The sequence below is a fragment of the Clupea harengus genome, chromosome 13 (genome assembly GCF_900700415.2).
Source record: "Clupea harengus chromosome 13, Ch_v2.0.2, whole genome shotgun sequence".
Taxonomy (NCBI): Eukaryota; Metazoa; Chordata; class Actinopteri; order Clupeiformes; family Clupeidae; genus Clupea; species Clupea harengus.
In genome coordinates, this window is record NC_045164.1 from 14781324 (window position 1) to 14800850 (window position 19527).

The 19527-nt window shown below is 43.8% G+C and overlaps 1 protein-coding gene across 20 annotated transcripts in view; it reads right to left on the reverse strand.

Annotated features, from left to right (window-relative positions):
- Window positions 1-15381: 15381 nt before the first annotated feature.
- The window catches only part of kcnma1a (potassium large conductance calcium-activated channel, subfamily M, alpha member 1a), a 142288-nt gene continuing 138142 nt past the window's right edge, over window positions 15382-19527 (reverse strand). For 16 of the 20 annotated variants that reach the window (XM_031578818.2, XM_012838319.3, XM_031578810.2 and 13 more), the window contains 4 exons: window positions 19335-19453; window positions 18837-19058; window positions 17138-17166; window positions 15382-15743 (listed from right to left, as the gene is read on the reverse strand). In XM_031578818.2, the coding sequence (XP_031434678.1) occupies window positions 15592-15743; window positions 17138-17166; window positions 18837-19058; window positions 19335-19453 (522 nt within the window). In that variant the 3' untranslated portion in view covers window positions 15382-15591. The remainder of the gene's footprint in view (window positions 15744-17137; window positions 17167-18836; window positions 19059-19334; window positions 19454-19527) is intronic. The other 4 variants (XM_031578824.2, XM_031578823.2, XM_031578827.2 and 1 more) reach the window with 1 other exon arrangement.

Here is a 19527-nt window from a genome sequence, read left to right on the forward strand (position 1 = left end):
TACTTTACCCATGTGCACTGACAATGACACACTTTAACATCTTCACTGTTGTCATTGTATGTAGTCTCTTTCCTGATGTCTTAAATGTGTGTGTCCTCCATAGTTTAGTGTTTGTTTAATGGGATCTCTGTTGAAATGTTGTGGATTTTATAATGGATCTATTCTGTGGATTCAAAAATAAACTTGCTGTCAATTTCTGCATTCATTCAGTCATGTTCTAATTTAAATAACCTGAGCTTCAGAACATTTACGGTGTCTGTTCTATATAATAGTTATGTTGTATAATCCTCAGTTGGTTATATGTTGCAGATCAGAACTAAAAAGGACAACTCAACCCAAGGCTTTAAGGTCAATTAATTTCATCAGGTTCACTCTGACTCAGTGATTAGTTGGAAACTACACACCTAACTAACCTAGCAGGTTTCAGGAGGGGTTTGACACTACACACCTAACTAACCAAGCAGGTTTCAGGAGGGGTTTGACACTACACACCTAACTAACCAAGCATGTTTCAGGAGGGGTTTGACACTACACACCTAACTAACCTAGCAGGTTTCAGGAGGGGTTTGACACTACACACCTAACTAACCAAGCAGGTTTCAGGAGGGGTTTGACACTACACACCTAACTAACCAAGCAGGTTTCAGGAGGGGTTTGACACTACACACCTAACTAACCTAGCAGGTTTCAGGAGTGGTTTGACAGAAACAGTGTGTTTTGTCATCTGTTCCTCAAAAGCCAGTGGAATGCTTCCAGAGACCCCATCACTGAGTTTGAGAGGCTCTATGCTGTCCCCTCTCCTCCCCTCCTCTCTCCCCCTATCCTCTCCTCTCTCCCCCTCTCCTCTCCTCCCTCTCCTCCCTCTCCCCCTCTCCTCTCTCCCCCTCTTCTCCTCTCCTCTCTCCCCCTCTCCTCTCCTCCCTCTCCTCTTCTCCTCTCCTCTCTCCCCCTCTCCTCTCCTCCCTCTCCTCTTCTCCTCTCCTCTCTCCCCCTCTCCTCTCCCCCTCTCCTCTCCTCCCTCTCCTCTCCTCTGCTCAATGCTCATGGCCTGTCAAAGTGACACTTTATCGGCTGCACCCCATCCTGCTTAATTACTTGATGTAATGAAGTGCTCTCTCCTCTCCTCTGGCCCGCGTGCCAGCCAAGTGAGCCCAAACAAATGTCATAGATGCCACCGGATGTGAAGGAAACCGCGCACGCGAGCTTGAGCTGATCAATCTTTCAGGGCCGGGATGATTGAAAGGTCAGGGATAGCCTGGCAAAACATTTGTGTGCGTGTGTGTGTCTGTGTGCTTAACAGTACATGCCGATTTATCTCTCAGGAACCTGTTTTTACGTGTGTGTGTGTGTGTGTGTGTGTGTGTGTGTGTGTGTGTGTGTGTGTGTGTGTGTGTGTGTGTGTGTGTGTGTGTGTGTGTGTGTGTGTGTGTGTGTGTGTGTGTGTGTGTGTGTGTGTGTGTGTGTGTGTGTGTGTACACAGGCTTGAATTACATTGTGTGTGGCGTGATCTGTTGGGACCATTGTTTTCCTATATGTGCATGTTTGTGTTTGTGTGCGTGTGTGAATGCATACATGTGTGTGTGTCTCCGTGTGACTGTCTGTGGCATTCTGGGTGTGTGTGTCCTTCCCTCCTATGAGACTATGTGCACAGGATTCCTCCTGGCCCACTGTTACTTAGCGTGGTCACTAGTGCCAGCGCTTCAAAATGACAAGGTTTGTTTGTCCGTGTTGTGATATGCTCACAGGAAACGGGGCCTGACAGCTGGAGGAGGCAGGAAGAGGGAGCCACAACAAGTCTCCCCTCCCTCCACAACACACACACCCCACATCACCCACAACCCACCCCCAAACACACACACACACACACACACACACATACACACACACACACACACAAAATGTCATCTCTCCCCTGGCTGCCTTCGCCACAGCCATTCTGATGAAAAGAACAGACATTTAAAACTTTGTGACATGTGTCACAGACGCTGCCATTGAGCCAGTGCTGCTGATGTAGCCCGAATTGACAGCACCCAAGCCGGCGTCGCTGGCTGGGGGACATACCGAGTTTGGTGTGTGTCACTTCCCATCCTCGTCACGGCCTGCTCTGCTCTCCTCTCCTCTCCTCTCGCACGGGCTTCTCACAAATATAAACAGCATTATGAGTAGGAGGAAGTGCGAGCCGGGAAGACATATGCTGACATACGCCCGCGTGAGGAGGAGGAGGAGGAGGAGGAGGAGGAGGAGGAGGAGGAGGAGGAGGAGGAGAAAGAGGCGCAGAGGGGGAGAAGGCATGGATGTAGTCTAATTAAAGGGATGAGCCCCAGAACAACCTGTGGGCAGTGGCCTGGGTGACTGGTGTGGCGCGGCTGTGCCAGGGAGGGCTCCTGTATGGGCAAACGTGGCGTGGCACCTCATCAGGATGGATCAGTGGCATGCTGCCAGCCCCCAGGCCTGCTGGGCAGGTCACACAGACTGGAGAGGAGCTGCAGCGCCTGGCACACAAACCCGGGCAAGAGCAGTAGAAAGCCATTACACTTTTATTAGAGTTTCCATTCCATCCCTTACCCTGTGGTATGGATGACGCTCCTGTACTTCAAATGGCATCGGCTGCTGGGCACATGTACATGGCATCGGCTGCTGGGCACATGTACATGGCTTCGGCCGCTGGGCTTTGAGATGTGCTGTAACAACATATTGTTCCAACTCGATCTCTCTGATAGATCTCCAGTAATATTTGATGGCATGTGAGAGTGCATTCATCTACATCGTAATTATCAATGTTAATGATCAATTATCAATATTAAGTTTTTTTTTTTTAATTGTACAGCACATTTGCACAACTTCTTTTTTTTAGTATTAAGTATTAAGAGTCAACGGTAGCAAGGAATTTGAACCACCACCACTTACCAATAATGAAACACACAGAATGTGGAGATCTTTAGAGTAAAGTTAAACTCATAGGGATATATAGGTTTTGTAGTGGGAAAGTAAAAATGATTTTAACAGTCATGTTTCTCTTAAAAAAATATATAAATATGGCTTTTGTTGCCTTCCAGTCAATGTAGTACATTTTCTTTTGTACTGATTACATATAGACAGTGTAAACAGCATACATGGCGGAGAAAAGGTGCTGACAATACGTGGCATTATTTAGAAACTCTCCGCATTGTGTTATTAGAATTATATCATTATTTAGAAACTCTCCTCATTGTGTTATCAGAATTATATAATTATTTAGACACTCTGCATTGTGTTATCAGAATTATATAATTATTTAGACACACTGCATTGTGATATCAGAATTATATCATGGGAGGTGTATGCTTTACCTTTAGACCATGTACAGGGACTAGCCTCCTCCACGAGAATGGAAAGGACCACTGGGGACCACTGGGGGGTATACAGTAGGGAGGACGAGAAACCCCTCCTGTGATCTTTCATCTGTGCTGATCTGTGCTGGGGCTGTTCAGAGACCTGTGTTCAGACCTCAGATCTGTGGTGATCTGTGCTGGGGCTGCTCAGAGACCTGTGCTCAGAGACCTGTGTGCAGACCTCAGATCTGTGGTGATCTGTGCTGGGGCTGCTCAGAGACCTGTGCTCAGAGACCTGTGCTCAGAGACCTGTGCTCAAACCCCAGATCTGTGGTGATCTGTGCTGGGGCTGCTCAGAGACCTGTGCTCAGACCCCAGACCCCCCACACCCCACCCTGCTGAGGCACAAATCAAAGGAGGCCGTGTGTGTGTGTGTGTGTGTCACTGGGGATCTGTCATCTGATGTCCTCGCCCATCAGTCCTCACTGCCAGGATGAGTGACAACAGTCAGCATCAATCAGAGATTGACAGCAGCAAGCTGATTGGTCCGGCCAACCAGGAGAGGAGGAGGAGGAAGGCAGGGTGAGAGATGTCCTAGGTCAGCTCCTAAGGACATTGGCAAGGCTCTGTCTGTCTTTAGTGTGTGTGTGTGAGTGTGTGTGTGTGTGTGTGGAAGTCTGTGTGTGTGTGTGCGTTTATGTGTGGTTGTGGTGGTAGGGTTGAGGGGGGGGTCTTATTTCCGCCACGGTTTCAGATGAGTAACATTTGTCACCGAAGGGGAAGATGTTGTAATTAGCTTGTCAGTCTGCTTTAGGCCGAGCTAGCTTCCTAGGCTAAGAAAGATGGACGGACTGCCATCGCACTTGACAGGCAGTCGATAATGTGGCAATTAATGTCATAAATAATTCCACTACCAATTATATCAAAATGGACTCAGCTTTAAAAAAAGAATAGTGTTCCCTGATCATTTCCTTGAACAGCAGGTACAACCATCATTTCTCTCTGTAATTATGTCCCTCTTTATATTGTGACACAAAAGGGCCCTTTTCAGCCCACATATATTTTTCAGGGCATGGGGGGGGGGGGGGGGGGGGGAGGCAAATCTATGGTAATTTATGCTGATAGCTTTTGCTTTCAACTCTATGCACTTCTGATTCGTTTCAATGTATCTTCAAATGTCATGGTCAAGTTAAAGAGAAGAGCACAAAACTGTGTCATTTGGAGATATAGACATTTTTAGGTTAATCAATTAGGCTTGAATTTTAAAGGTTTGCCAAAGCTCTACTAACACTGAGACTATTGATTTCCCCTCTCCCATTCTCTGGTGTGGGAAAATAGTGTTTCTCATGCATTCCTTTGGCTCGAGCCAGGCTTACCCGGCCCTCACTACATGCTGTAAATATAACATGATGATTACTGCAGTCACGCCAACAACACAAGGGCTTTGGTCTACACACAGGGAGTGTGTGTGTACTTTAACAACAATCACACATTTATCTCTTACCATTTCAACTATTTATGCTCACGCAGTAATGCCAGTGGATTGAATTTGTTTTTAGCAATTATCTCAGTGTGTGTTAAAGTTAAAACACTCATTTATATTTATAAGTGTTTTTCTTCTCTTTTCTCGAAATTGAAATACTTGTGTAGTTCCAAACCTCGTAAATAACTGTATTTTCTGGGATATCTCTAACAGCTAAATGCTAATCTAGTTGAAATAGAGCACTGTCCACCCTCATGCTCCGATGCCTCTCATTCCAGTAGTAATGGCTGCTTATTTTCCCTTGGTAACTTTATGACTATTAATAGTGTGTGCCAGCGCAATCTGATGGGACTGTGGGTGTCATAAATGGTCCTACTTCCAATGTCATTTCAGTGCCTCGGAAATGGAGGAGCAGATAAAAGCAGCTCATCCAATGCAAAGCATCAGTAATGTTGTGTAAAACACTGTTAAACACGTCACATGGATCTGCTGCAGCTGAGGAGTCCGTGGCAGCCGTAATATAGCGTCGAGTGAAGGCCCTGATGGCTCAAGGTCATGTCAGTTTCTGCTACATAATGCATGAATTCCTCTTGCTCTTCCCGGCTCCAATCATCTGCTGGCCAACCTTGGGATGAAAATTTTACTAAGTAAATCAGCGAGCTTGCTGGCATTTCTATTACGCTCCAATGTGCCACTGACAGACCAAATGAATAATGCTAAATTACGGTGCGCGGCCGTAAATCAGGGTTTACGACTGGAGGTGAAGAGGAACTCGTCTGGGCTCCGCAGTCAGCCGGGCACTGGTTATTTGTCTCCTTATGAAACTGAATATTTGGAAAGTGTTATTATGGCCATAAAGCATTGTGTGTTATTCCCATTCACTGGCCACGGTGGTCTTATTGCACTGCTCCAGTAATTACTAAGCAGGTTACAGCCACACGTCTGTTTCATTTGGAACAAGGATTTAAAAAATGGACTAGTTTGTTTCTTCGTGATTGACTTGACCAGGTGCACTCTAATGCATTTACTTGCATTTCAATCAAAAAAATCAGCTGTGTCTGAATAATAGTTGTGAGTGAATTCAAATTTGGAGATGAGATATTAATGCGGTGAAGCAGGTGTGTTCACCAACTGAGACAGTTCAAAAACATAAAAGGCTTCGTCTGACTAATCCGATGACGTGAAGATGAAGGGTGACTGTGATCTTTTGTCTTTGTCTCGTATTTTTTGTGCTTGTAGCTCAAGTTCGTGCCTGAATGTCCGTGTGCACTCACCCGAACCCCTCCCATAGATCTGGGCTGTTCATGGGATGGGCCTAAAGCTTTCATTTGACATGCTTGACTTCAAAAAAGGAAGACACTGGACCAGAAGACAATGGTGGAAAGATTGGCATTTACTCACATTTGCAAAGAGACTTTTGGCATAGCCACTAAACCTAACACAAGTGCCCTGTGGAGGTGTAATCTACCAAACGCTGCGCTCCCCATCACTCATAGCCTGTCCTTTATGACATCGGCAGCAGATTTGGAAGCAGGTCCTCTCTACAAAAAAACTCACTGAATAGTGTTCTTTATTTTCCTATGATGGCTGTATTACCCTCAGTAAGTGTTTCTCACACAGATATCTGAAGCCTCTAACTAAGATGTTCCATATGTTGTGGGAAGCCTCTGCTGGCTGTGACCCTGATTTGAGCCCGGGATGGGAAGTCATGTGGCTTCATCTCCGGGCGCCGGGCGGTGGTATTTACCATGACCCTGTGCGATCAGACCTGCTGCTGTTTGCTCAGGGCAGAGCGCCAAATGGGGAGGGCCTGGCCTTGCCTCGTGACAATGACATATAGAAGCATCTAGAAGCTGACACTCAGCAGCAGCTAATGGCGTAGAAAAGGTGCGTGTGTGCATGTGTGTGTGTGTGGGGAGGAGGGAGGGGGGGGATCTGTCGCACTGCCACCTTTAAGGATGCACAGATCGTTGAGACTGTCCCGAATGATCCCCAAGGGAAGACGCTTTACCACAGAAATGAAGTCCTTGAATCACGAACGCGGTGAAGATGAAACGCTCCCTACGGCTTTCTCTGCCCATGCATCCATAGTCATAATTCTGATGGTTGCGATGGACCTTTTTAATCTATCTATCTCTCCGTTTTGTCCCTTTCTTCCTGTGTGTACTTGACAACACTGTCTGATTCTGTATTAACTTCTCATCTTTCCTTTCCGTACTGTCTGCAATGACAATTTAGCTCTTTGTAAGGATGTGAAATGAAAGGGGGCTGCTGTACTGTGAGAGGGATATTAGGGATCCCCTCCGTGTCACATTAGAGCTGAAGATTGTGTTTTGTCAGCACGGTTCTTATTAATGAGGAAGAACAGGACATCAAGAGAACACACACGTCTCACTTGGGTCCCCTGCAAATTGCCTTTTCTGTTTCAATAAAGCTGGCTCTAACACAAAATTATATTATACCCCAGAGAATTTCTGTTTTTTTTTTTTGTGCCTTGAATGAGGACAGGGAGGCTACTACGTGTGGAGCGATACTATGATTGACCACTGACACAAAAGGTTTTCTCTGAGGACAGGCAATTTTCTGTGCTTTTAAATTACTAATAATTTTGCCAGAATGTTATCGAGGAGGCACAGCAAGGACATTTTTGTGTCACTCAGTGTGGATTTTTGCTGATAAGGGCTCAATTACAAGGGAAATTTGTAAAATGTATGTAATTTTTTTCTAAATGAAATAGGGTTTGACTGGATTGTAATATGACAGCATTGTAATTTGCCAATATGAGCAGGAGGCAGAGATGGCTCTTTGTTTGGCTTGACACGGAAAGCTGTCGATATATATACGATCGCTTGCAGCAGAATCTCCTCTCCCCTCCCAGTCTTCTCTTGTTTCTGAGTTTGGAGTGGATAAACTTTATCCGTGAACTGTAGCGTTTGGGTATTACTGATTCTGTGCTCTGATAATCCTAACAAAACCGTGTTCAAAACATATTGATTGGCGGAGTGAGAATAGAAAATCCCTACAGCTAAGAGTGCGGGAGAGGTGATTGCAGCTCTTTTCCCCCCTGAGGACATTCTTATGAAATACTGTAAAATCACCCACAGATAATGAGGAACACGGAACTCGTCCACATGAAATGTTATTTTTCTCCATGTCAAAATGTATGCTATGGTTTTTACCAAACAAAACTTAAGGATAGACGCAGGAGGAAAATTTTCCCTTTAAGAGAGGATCCATTCTTCATTCTTCAACACTACGCTCACTCCGGGCAGTTTCCTCTCTTTCCTCTCCTCGTTAAGAGCACAGAATCTCCACTGGTGAATTATAAGTGCTCTGTTAATACTCCTCAATTAGGAGGCTTCCCAGCGGAAGAGCCCAACACAGGGCTGTTGTAGCCCTTTGATAACATAGATTTTGGATCCATTACATGGACCACCAGCAGGGCTCTCTGGCTTAACATTACAGCTGCCAGCTGAGCACCGAGGGAAGAGCTCTCTCTGACAGAATGGATCAGTCAGTCAGCTGGAGGCCGCGCACAGAGAGCGCTCGCCACAAGGCAAAGCTCTATTGTGTTGGATTACAAGAGGGGATTAATTGTTTATCTCGGTACCCTTTGCATGGACAGAATGTATCCTCTGCACTTCAGAAAACACATATTTCTGACACTGTTTATGCATCATTCAATTACTCTAAGGGAGTTATTAAGACAGCGAATTGCACACGGCAAAATGAAAACAATAAAACCTTCGAGTCCTTTCTGTTGATCCATTTCAATTCTGTTAATCACCTCATGCAAAGATCAGCTTATCTTGCCATTTCAGTTCAGCCTAAGATGATGCTACAAGGTCACATTTAAATTATTATAATTTTTTTTTTACCTTTCTCACTCCCTGTCTGTCTCTTTCTCTCCCTGTCTCTGTCTCTGTCCATGAGAGTACAATTGAGTTGTCATGTACTTCTAATAGGCAGCACAGAGAATCATTATTCCCCCTCAGCTCCCCTGACTGATGGGCATTTCACTCCAATCATGTGAGAGCCTCCGCTGCCTCCGCCATCCTGACACTATTGACATGGTGTCAGTGCTGAGAGGAGATGGCTTAATCAGGCGGGACACTCTGACCATTGATTTGACAAGCTGCCGTAATGACCTTCTTGTTTTCGTAAAGGATCTCTGTTTATCCGCCGTGGCGCCACTGAACCTAGCGTGCCGCATCGTCATGGTAACTTATTATCATGCCTGAGATGGGTTGAGAGAGGACCCCTGATGGGGGCTGGGGGGGGCTAGGGGGGTGAGGTGGTGGGGGTGTGCAGGATACAGTCTGTGTCCTCTGTCTGCTCATCAACATAAACAGAAGAACTTAAAAGCCCAACACAAATTACCTGGAAAAAAGGAGTCGGCTTTTAGGATTTTTTTTCTCTGTATGTGAGAGGAAAGAGGAGGGAGTTGTCTTTGCTGTCAAAATAAGCATGTTTACACCCCTGTGATTGCAGCTGGGGTCAGAGAGACTTGCTGAAATTAATTTGAGCTCGTGTCAAATTGATAACAAATCAATTGCAATTGCCACACATTGATCGTGAGCGGTTCAATAGTTGAAAGTTCCCTGTTTCATTTTCCTAACTGACAATCCACCTGGAAAATTGTTTTTGATTTGTGCAACTTATTGATGTGGCAAATGGTGCATAATGACTGCATAAATATGATTTTCTTTAGTCACACATGACAGGCCTCCAGGCTCCGTTTGAAAAGCAGCTTTGCCAACAGTGCGATTTGAAGCCCACTCCTATGCAGTTTGCCAGCTTTTCCTGGGGCAAATCATTACCTCGTAGGTGAGTAGTGCACATGTATTTAAACATAGCCAGTGTTTTGTTGGCTCACTCAGGGAGTGGGGCTCGCCGGCTGCAGAATGGCTGTATGGCGTCTCACCTGTACGGCTTGGCTGTGGGTTTATTTGTGGAGTGTTTGGCGGGGTTGAGGGGCTATGAGGCGCAGCGGTGTAATCAGCCCAGCCTCTGGCCTCCTCCCGTACCCGCGTGTCAACCAGTAAATATTATTGGCATCCTGACAGTCTGCAGCCGTGAGTGGCTGTGTAAAATCATTAATAAGCCACATGATGGGCCCACGGAGTCCCAAGGTGAGAGTGTGCAGGGCTGTTTTCATCTCCAATTATCCAAAGGACAGACTCAAGTAGCCATTGGGAGATGATTTGCAGGGCTGCGAGCTGAAGGGGCAGCTTTGTTGAGGTGATGGCAGGAAAAGCTCTACTGAACCACGTCTCAGAGAAGAGGTCACAACATGGACAGAGATAACGGCTTTCCATCGTCATTACACTTCAATTTGGAGGGTTGGTGAGCTCAGAGCAACACGCTTCTCCCTTTGTATTACTGTGTCTCTGAGAAGATGACTCTGATAAGGCCTGTTCATCACTAGATGGATAAAAACGTGTAAATGAACAAATAGATATCTAATAACCCACATACGCGGACGGATTAAATAGTTGTGGGAGGTTGGCTTTTACTGGTAAATAAGACCATGAAGGACTGGTGATATAGGCTGGGTCAAACCCTGAATATCAAATTAAAGCTATTGTGATAGTAATCTGTTTGCATCACCTGCATCTGATAAAACAGGACACAAAAAAAAGTCATCTTATTTATTAAATTGGAAACATATTTAAAGTCCACACGAAGAAATGACAGAGTATGCAATTTATAAACTTGGTGCCAAAACTACAGATTCTTGTGTTTGTGAAAATCTGTATGTTTTGATCTCACTGAAAGAATGGGTCTTGCTTCGTTTCTTTTGGTAAACATGCTGCCAAGTTAAATGGCTGATCAATCAATTTCAGTAGGATCGATCTGAGAGCGTTCTGCCTGCATGCGCACACCAGAAGCCACTTTATTGTAAATCAATCATTTTGAAAACATCTCACAAAGGGGCCAGGCCCCACTAACAAGCCATCAATTTCAGCTGCCCCATGTGCCACCATTACCAGGCCCCCAATCAGCACAGCACCCAACATCTGCTCCACTTCCACGCCTGCCCCTGCCTGCTCCTGCCTGCCTGGCTGCTGCTGCTCGCAGGAGGATTTCAGCAGCCTCAGCAGCCTCTCTTCTAGAGAGAGTAATCCTCAAACTTCACTGCAGTACTGGTGTGTTTACATGATTCCATGCATTACTGAAGAAGATGGGATTGGTTTTGTAGAAACATTAAGAATGTCATCTTATGATGCCATGAAAAAGGAGTAATCTGATGAAAATAATTTGATACCAACGTTGCTACTTTTGAATTATTTAATGAAACTGATATGTTATGTTGAATATGTTAAGACATTGATTTAGAACAGGGGGTGTATAAAACATTCACTTTTGGTCTTACTAATGCTCCTAATTTGTGGTTTACATCGTTATTTTTAGTGTCAGAACATTTCCACTGATTGATTAATTCTAACTGTGTCTTAACTGTAGTATGTCACAAGAGGTACTGATATAAACTAGCGTTGGCCTTTGACTTCATCTTCTGCTGAACATAAGCAAAAGAAGAGGACATCAGCACATCTTAGAACACAAATACATCCATTTTAATCTGAGAAAAATACAAAAAGAAACCATGTACAATTTATGTACAACTTTTTGTACAAGACAGTATATTTATCAGCAGGTTATTTTTTTGACAGAGTCAGGTAGATCAACTCAGCACCATCATGTTCTCCATTTTCCTGTTAGCTCAAAATTCAAAAGGATCCCTTCACTGGTGCTCTATGATGAGAGTGTGCCAGAGGTTTGGAACTGCTCACAAAGTGAATGTCCTGAATTTACTTGGAACAGAAAAATAAGTTACTTTTACTCAACATGTAATAGCCAGATGCAAATTTACCTTAAGACTTAAAACCCCCCAACAGTATATTCTTTTTTTTTAATTTATATTACAATGTCCACCAAGTTACTGTGTTCATCTTTTACAGCAGAGGAAGTGACAGAAATGCAACATGACAAAAATATGAAATATATTCCTCTTCAGTCTGGATAAGCTTTGTAGGAGAGTGGATGCATTCTTTAAGCAAATGGACGGGAGAATATACTGTACATAGACCAAAAAAGAAAAAAAAAAGAAATCTTGTTCAGTGCTCAGTCTGCATGATCCAGTCATTTCTATCACAAGAAGCCTAGATTTGGACTATTAGTTAAAATGCAGAGTGGTCCTCCTGCATTTAAAAATTTAGAATGTGAATGCCACTTCTCGCGTTTGTGGGTCTTTGGGTGGTACCTCCTTTGGCCTAATCGCACTGCCACTGGCACAGAGGCACTGAGGGCTTGGATGTTCTCTGTGCCAGTTCTCCATGCCGCCACGCCACTAATGCGCTTCTTGTGCAGACTACTGGACCATGCTGTTGTCTGAGCACCTCCCATGGCACTTTAAACATCTTGCTTTTGGGAAACTCAAATACAAATTCATGTCATGTCACCGCCATTTTGAAATGTAGTTCTGGGAAAGGGGTCTGAGTCGATGTTTTCACCTCCATTTTGAAATGTAGTTCTGGGAAAGGGGTCTGGAGTCGATGTTTTCCTACTCAAATCCAGTCAGGTTCTCATTATTTGGGGGAGCTGGGTTGGGGTGGGGTGGGGGTTACAAATAATTTCAAAGACGGGTCACCAAAAGTATTTACCTGCTTTGCATCTAACATATAATAATTTTTTTTTAATTTGAGGATCTTAATTTTCACTGTAAACAAATGATAAGCTTTTGTGACAGTTTCAGAACAAACAATGAACATTGTTATGGCAACACAAAGTGACAAAATGGAATGTAAACCCCGATACAAAAGTTCACAAGAACATTAAAATTAAGAATGTTCTCCCAGATCAGCTGAAACTGGTGCTACCCTATGTATTCATTTTACACATGTTCTGTTCAGACATTTGAAGACAGTATGGCAGCCGCGTTCATACCTCTATCTCTTTAACCTAATGAAGCGTGTTGGGAGTTTACAGGAAAAGGATGTTACGTAAGGAACAATAATATGATAAGATAAATTTGTAGTTTTTGCCCCAATGTATAATGAATATGTCAATTTGTTTAATGCCTTATTCTTTAAATATTTTTCTTCTGCCTAGCAAGTATGTTATCGACAAATCCAATTATACAAACATTACTCACATTATTCTTTAAAGAAATCTACTTGCTACAAAGTGTAACAACAATGTAATCACAATTCAAATATTTACTTCAGGACAAGGCCTGGAGAGCTGCAGCAGCAGCATGCTGTGTCTCACAGACAAACATTAAAGCTCAGATCATTTTGCTTCAGACAAAAAAGTGGTCTAGAATGGGCAGAATTTACACATTTTAGATTTTACACAGATTTAGACACATGAATATTTTTTTTTTCTCCTCAAAAAATGTAACTATAGTGACTCAATTTCTTTTGTCTACAATCTTATGGCTATTAATTCACTGTTTAGGACTCAGTGGTGGATGTCTCACACCAGTTTGAAACACAGTTGTTCCAGAGAATTACGGTATATGCATATGCACATGACAACATTTTAGCATGTCCCCGGGCCTAATTTAGGCCAAACATCATTAATAAAGTAAAGATAAAAGCTCCATTCCACACTTCCCACAGCAGAGAAAGAGGAGCGGTGGGCTGACGGACAGCTCTCTCACCCTGCCCTCACGCCCCACCCTGGAGTCTGTGCCTGACTGTACATTATTAACATTGTTTCAAACTTGGAATTACACTATTGTTTACAGAAAAGTCACTTTGCCATTTCGTTATTTATGTTAATCTCATTTTGCCAAGGCAAACGAGACTTATATTACAGTTTGATATTATTATATTCATTATTAGTTCTAGAGCTCTAGAGATCCCTCGAAGCAGCCTGGGTGGAGTCCAAAGACCACTGTAAGGAGACCAGGTGAGGGGTGCTTCAGACTGGAGGGTTCTAACGGGCTCCAAGTGTCTCTGATATGGTATATGATATAAAGTTCAAAGCAGTGTGGTGTGTCTGTGTACCCTATCTTGGGGTAAGGTGTATTACTTTGTCAATATATCGCGTTCTGGTACAGATTTACTGTATTCAAGATGATGCTAAATTTAGAAATAAAGTTCTCTGATGTGTATAAAAATAAGTACAAAATGATTATGCTCATATGGATACAAAAGAAGTATGTACGTATGTATAAATCTGCCAGAAGACTTGAAACAACCTTCACATTTCTGAGAATCCTCTTTTAACAGTACGAGCATCCCAACATCAAGGCTTCATGACGGCTCAGGTTCAGCTCTCAAGGACCTGTGTTAGGCTTGTCTGCACGCAAGAGGACATGGGTTGCATGTCTCTCTTCAGTCTCTGCGGTATGAACCAACTGTGATTGAGCTCGTTCTCATGTTTGCCCAGAGGAACACATGTCATGTGGCATGTGGAGTGGCATGAGGGTTGGGCAGGGAGAACATCCAAGCTCTTCGCTGCCTCCGTGCCAAACCCTGTGCCAGGCAGTGACTACAGCCAAAGGAGGACTCATTGATGCCCACTTTACGCGATATGTGGCATTCTGACATCAGCCAATTTTAATCCTTTGTATTCCTCTCGTAGTTTCTGAGATGTACTGACATCTCTTTATTAGGGCAGAGTGTTGTACTATAGAGCTCAATCACAGCTGGGTATCAAAGCCAACAGCGCACTCTCAGGTGCCTTACTGGACCCACACCAGCATGGCCGACCTGTGGCTGTCAAGCTGAACACGTCATGAGCCTTGACCCTTGACCCACACAGCATGTCACACAGTAGGCTTCCATACAGACACAGGTGATGGAAAGACATCAACAGAATTAGTGCAGTAACGCAGAACATATTGCCAAATATGGATATAGCTATGTTTGAGACACCCCACTCCTCATTGCACATGTACATGGGAGTACACGAGTGCCTGAACTGTCTATCGGGGTGAAAATGGCTTTTGCACATTCGCCACCCTCTATATGTCCAGGCTGAGTCGCTGTTTCACTGAACTGTCACGTTAACGGCCCCAACACACACCATGCAGTACAAAGCTGGGTGCCTGTGAGATGAGACAGCAGCAGATGCAGAAGCTGTCAGGAGCGGTGTCAGTCCCTCAACAGTGCCATGGCAACCCTCTCAGGTGTGTCACCTCTCTAGCCACGCTCACTCCACCCCTGTTCTGTGAATTCAAATGAAGTTGACACTTAATCTTTTTTTCTTTTCTCCCATGACATAGATGGCTTGAGTAACGCTTTGATGTTTCAAGTCATTCGTAAAATAACTCGATCACTATTAGTGCAAATAGAAAAGAAGCAGATGGGAGGTATGGAACCAAAGAGGAACTGTGTTGGCCAATTGAAACCTTTCTGAGGAGATTCTTTGGGCAGTGGATGAGTGGATGATACCAGTGTGGCCGTCATCCCCCACGGCGGTGAAGTCATGGAGTCTGGTCACATACACGCTGAACTATTGCAAAAAAAAACCAGCAGGAAAGCCTTTTTTTGAACTCTCAAAGTAAATTCAAAAGGTGCTAGGGGGCTGTACAATCCTTACTTGATTGTCAATTATATACATCTCTATGTATGCATTTATAAATAAAATAATTTCCCAAACAGCATGGATGTAACATTAAAGGTATACACATAGGAGGTCCCCTCCAGTTTTCCTCGATCATGTAGAACTGTGGTACGAGACAGAAGCATTGCAACACCACACTCGTCGCCACCATCTTTGCCTCGCAGCTTGAACAAAAAGGTATGTCCCAACTCCCCCACGTGGCATCAGGGGCCCTGGAACTCAGCATTCGTCTTCAACTTCTCTGATTGGTGGGATCAGGCTGCTAGTGGATTTGTACTGATTGACTTGATTGGCCATGTGAGTGCTCATAGGCTTGATTTGAATGTTCCTTGGGTAGGCATTGTCTGCTTCATCTGTAAACCATTTCTTTTCTGCAGAGGGAGGAAGGTGAGGAGGAGGAAGAGCAGAGGGAACGAGGGAAGAGCAGAGGGAGGAAGGTGAGGGGATACAGAGCAGAGGGAACGAGGGAAGAGCAGAGTTAGACTCAACACACACAGACAGTCCACCAATAACACATCAACTATTTACATCGCTAACGGTCACCTTCAAAAATACCTTTATATATAAATAGAACATTTCTATGTAGCACGTCTTCTGAATTGTGACTAATAGCTAATCAAATCACACAGGGTGTATTGTGGGCCTCCCATTTGAACCGATATCTGATATGTGTATCTCTAGCAGTGTGGCTAATGACCTGATAAGATATGAAGGATCTTGTGTTTGGAGGGGGGAGTGCCAGATTGGGGGGTTGGGGGTGGACTGGAGACATATGGAGCAGGTGTTTTCTCCCAGCACTGTCCACAGTCTCATTTTCTAATGTGGTTTTCCTCACGCTGGAACATGTAATTTGAACTTGAGATGTGCAGCACACCTCCGAGTGTCAGGCAGCCGGTGACTGCGGGGCGGTGTGTCACAGCGCGGGCGTTTGATGTACGCGAGCCGGTGCCTGGGGTGGTGTGATGTGTCAGCCGCTACCCCGCCCCCCCCCCCCCCCCCGCTCCCCTGAGTTCAGCCCTGAGACCGCCGCTGATAGATCACACCCAGGGCTTAAGGAGGGGGATTTGGAGAGGCCCCTCCAAACTCGGCAATTTAGAATCTCATGCTTGGCCTTCTTTTTTTATTTAGAGATTGCTAGCGAGAGGGTGATTTTTTCCCCCCTCCTAACTCATCCACTTTTGGTCGGGAGGGGATGTGACAAGCCTCGGATTTTACTACTTGAGCTTCCTGTTGGCAGTCAATTTAGTTGTTGTTCAATATGAACGTGAACTTTTAGGATTTGAAGAGAAATTATCCCATTAAACTACATTAATGCAAATGCGAACTACAAATATTCTCAGCGTTTGAATAGGAAGGAGTTTTGAACATTTCATAGGGTAGCAATACAGACACAACACACAGACCTCTCACATAATGCAGTTTGTCTTATACCTGAAATAAAGGGGGGAAATTAAACGAAAAAAAGAGTCTTTTCATAGATAGCAAAAACATATCAGATGAACTGATAGAAAGGTAGAGGCAAGTACAAAAGAAAGGGAAGATCCGCATGCAGTGCTGGGGTGATCCTGAGCATGGCAAGGGTTCAGCAGGAGTGGCAGCCATTTTGCTTTCCATGTGAAAGCAAAACTTAAAAAGAGGCATGATTCAGTTTTCTAGAGAAAAAGAAAAGGGTTTCCCTTCATAACAGTGCTCCACAAAGGACAAAGTTATGCTTTTTAAACCCCAAAACAGGTGCTGTGTCATGCAGAATCATTAACTTGCATACCTTGGCCCATTCTATTCATCCTTGTTGCACTTCAGAAAAAAAAGTGAGCTACATAAGTTTTAAGGCAAATGACATGTCTCAAACACAATCACTGAAATGATCAATGTATTTCTATATGTAATGAAAGTGCACTCATACTCCACAGAAGCACTGTTAACACTATACAAAACTATACTCTATGCTTACAAATATGATGCTGTGTATCGGAGAGCCTACAGCAAGAAGAGTAAGACACCACTTGCCTACCATTACAAGTCTGATAAATGATTCATCTGCTTCTGCATAATTGAAAGTGACTTTTATGAATAAGACAAACGATGCAGTAGTATTATTTTATGACTTGCTTGTACATGTTTTTAGAATTGAAAAAGATCCTGGATTATCAGATGTTTGTCTTTTGTCTTTTGAGATCTAATACTTAGACTTCTTCGGTTTTTACTGTAGATTTGTTTTTTCTTCAATTCAGTCTAACTCAATTCCGCTTAATTCAATTAAATGTTATATATTGCCAACTATAGTAAGCATTGTCTCAAGGCACTTCATAGGAAGGCCTCAATCCTAAAGCCTTAAGGTTTAAACCCAACTCTGCAGGTATACTGTACATGACAATATGAAGGTTTAAACCCAACTCTGTGGGTATACTGTACATGACAATATGAAGGTTTCATGCTACAAGCTGAAATGTCTCCCATACGTTACTGTAAACAGGTTCTGCAGATATTCAAAAGAGCATTTAAAATGCAAATCACTATATAACAGCTTTGGGTTGAAATGTCTTTTTGAAAACTAGCAGTATTGTGGAAAACAAATCCTAATGTTACTGTACTGGTATACTATGTATAGATTGTATTATAAAAGTAAAAAACAGAACTAAAAGTAAGCAGTGTAATTAATCAAAAACATGAACATGCAAACGAAACACACACTAAACAGATGAGGATGAATGAACACAGAGGAAGCAGATGGCTAGTGATGATTGCGCTACATATCTGGCCCGCTCTGAATTCAAGTCAATTCTGGGTCAAGATAGTAGACATACTGGATAAAGTTGCATTCAAAAACAGACAATCTGAGAGGTTAAGTATAATACACTAACATATACACAACATATGAATATTTGTATAAGCATATACAAATATTAGTATGTATGCATACAAACCCCTTACCTATACACCTTCAGTGACATTCACAAAAACTCATCTCCTTGGTAACCTTCTATATACACAATAGCTTTTTCTAATTAGGAAACTTAGACCAGCCTTGTGTATCCAGCCTTTTTACCAAAAAGTGTATAGTTGTCAGCTGTGCATAGATCTGTGACACCTAAACAAAATGTGCAATGTAAAGCTGACAGGAATCAGTGTGGGTTAGGGTTAGGGCAATGGCTGCTATGATAGATGTCACATCAGAGCATAGGGGGATGCATGCAAATGGTGGCGCAAACACACAAACCCATGACAAGAAATCCAAGCACAAAAACACAACATGTCACTCAGGACACGCTCGATGGACACAGACTAAACTTCAATATACACAGACCTGGCATGAACACACACACACAGTCACAAACACACATTCACACACATACACACACACACACACACACACACACACACACACACACACACACACACACACACACACCCACCCCCAACTTCACAACACAGTTGTGCTCGTTGGGCTCTGTGGCGTTCCTTACTTCTGCTTGTCGCGGGCCTCTCGGGCCTTGGTGCGGCTCTGACGATTGGCGGTGGGGATGGAGTGGACGGAGGAGCTCTTCTTGCTGGAGGAATGGGAGGAGTGCGAGGAGTGGGAGAGGCTGGTCCGGGACTGGCCGGCGTTGTGGTCGAACTGCATCAGGCAGAAGATCAGGTCTGATGGCACCAGCTCAAACTCGTAGGGCGGGTTGGTGATGACGTACCTGCAGGCCCAGCAGCGAAGGGAGAATGAATGTTTCACGGCCTTCTGATTTAGACTGTACTTGTTAAGAGGATAATAATGTTTCAGGGTCTCAGTGGCAATTTAGTTTAAGATACCAAGGGACCTGGCATTTCTCTTAGCTGGTTTTGATTTGTCTTAGATGTCACAAGGTCAACAGCCTAGCACAGGGGACAAACTATCAGCGTTTTAAAGATCCCAAAGGGAGTAAGGATTTAAAAAAGATTTTTTTTTAATTGCTGATTCTCGATGAGCTCACCGTTTGGTGCATATGCTGGGTGCACCTATATGTGCATCTCGTAGTCTGTAGATCCCGAAACACAGCATGTTGTATGTTTTTAGCGCTTTACAAAACAAATCCCCATAGCATCCACCGTCCTGAAAGCAAGAGATAACAAGACATTGTTGTACAAACTGTGTCTTTTAGTCAAGAGGTCAGCAATTTTAGTGAG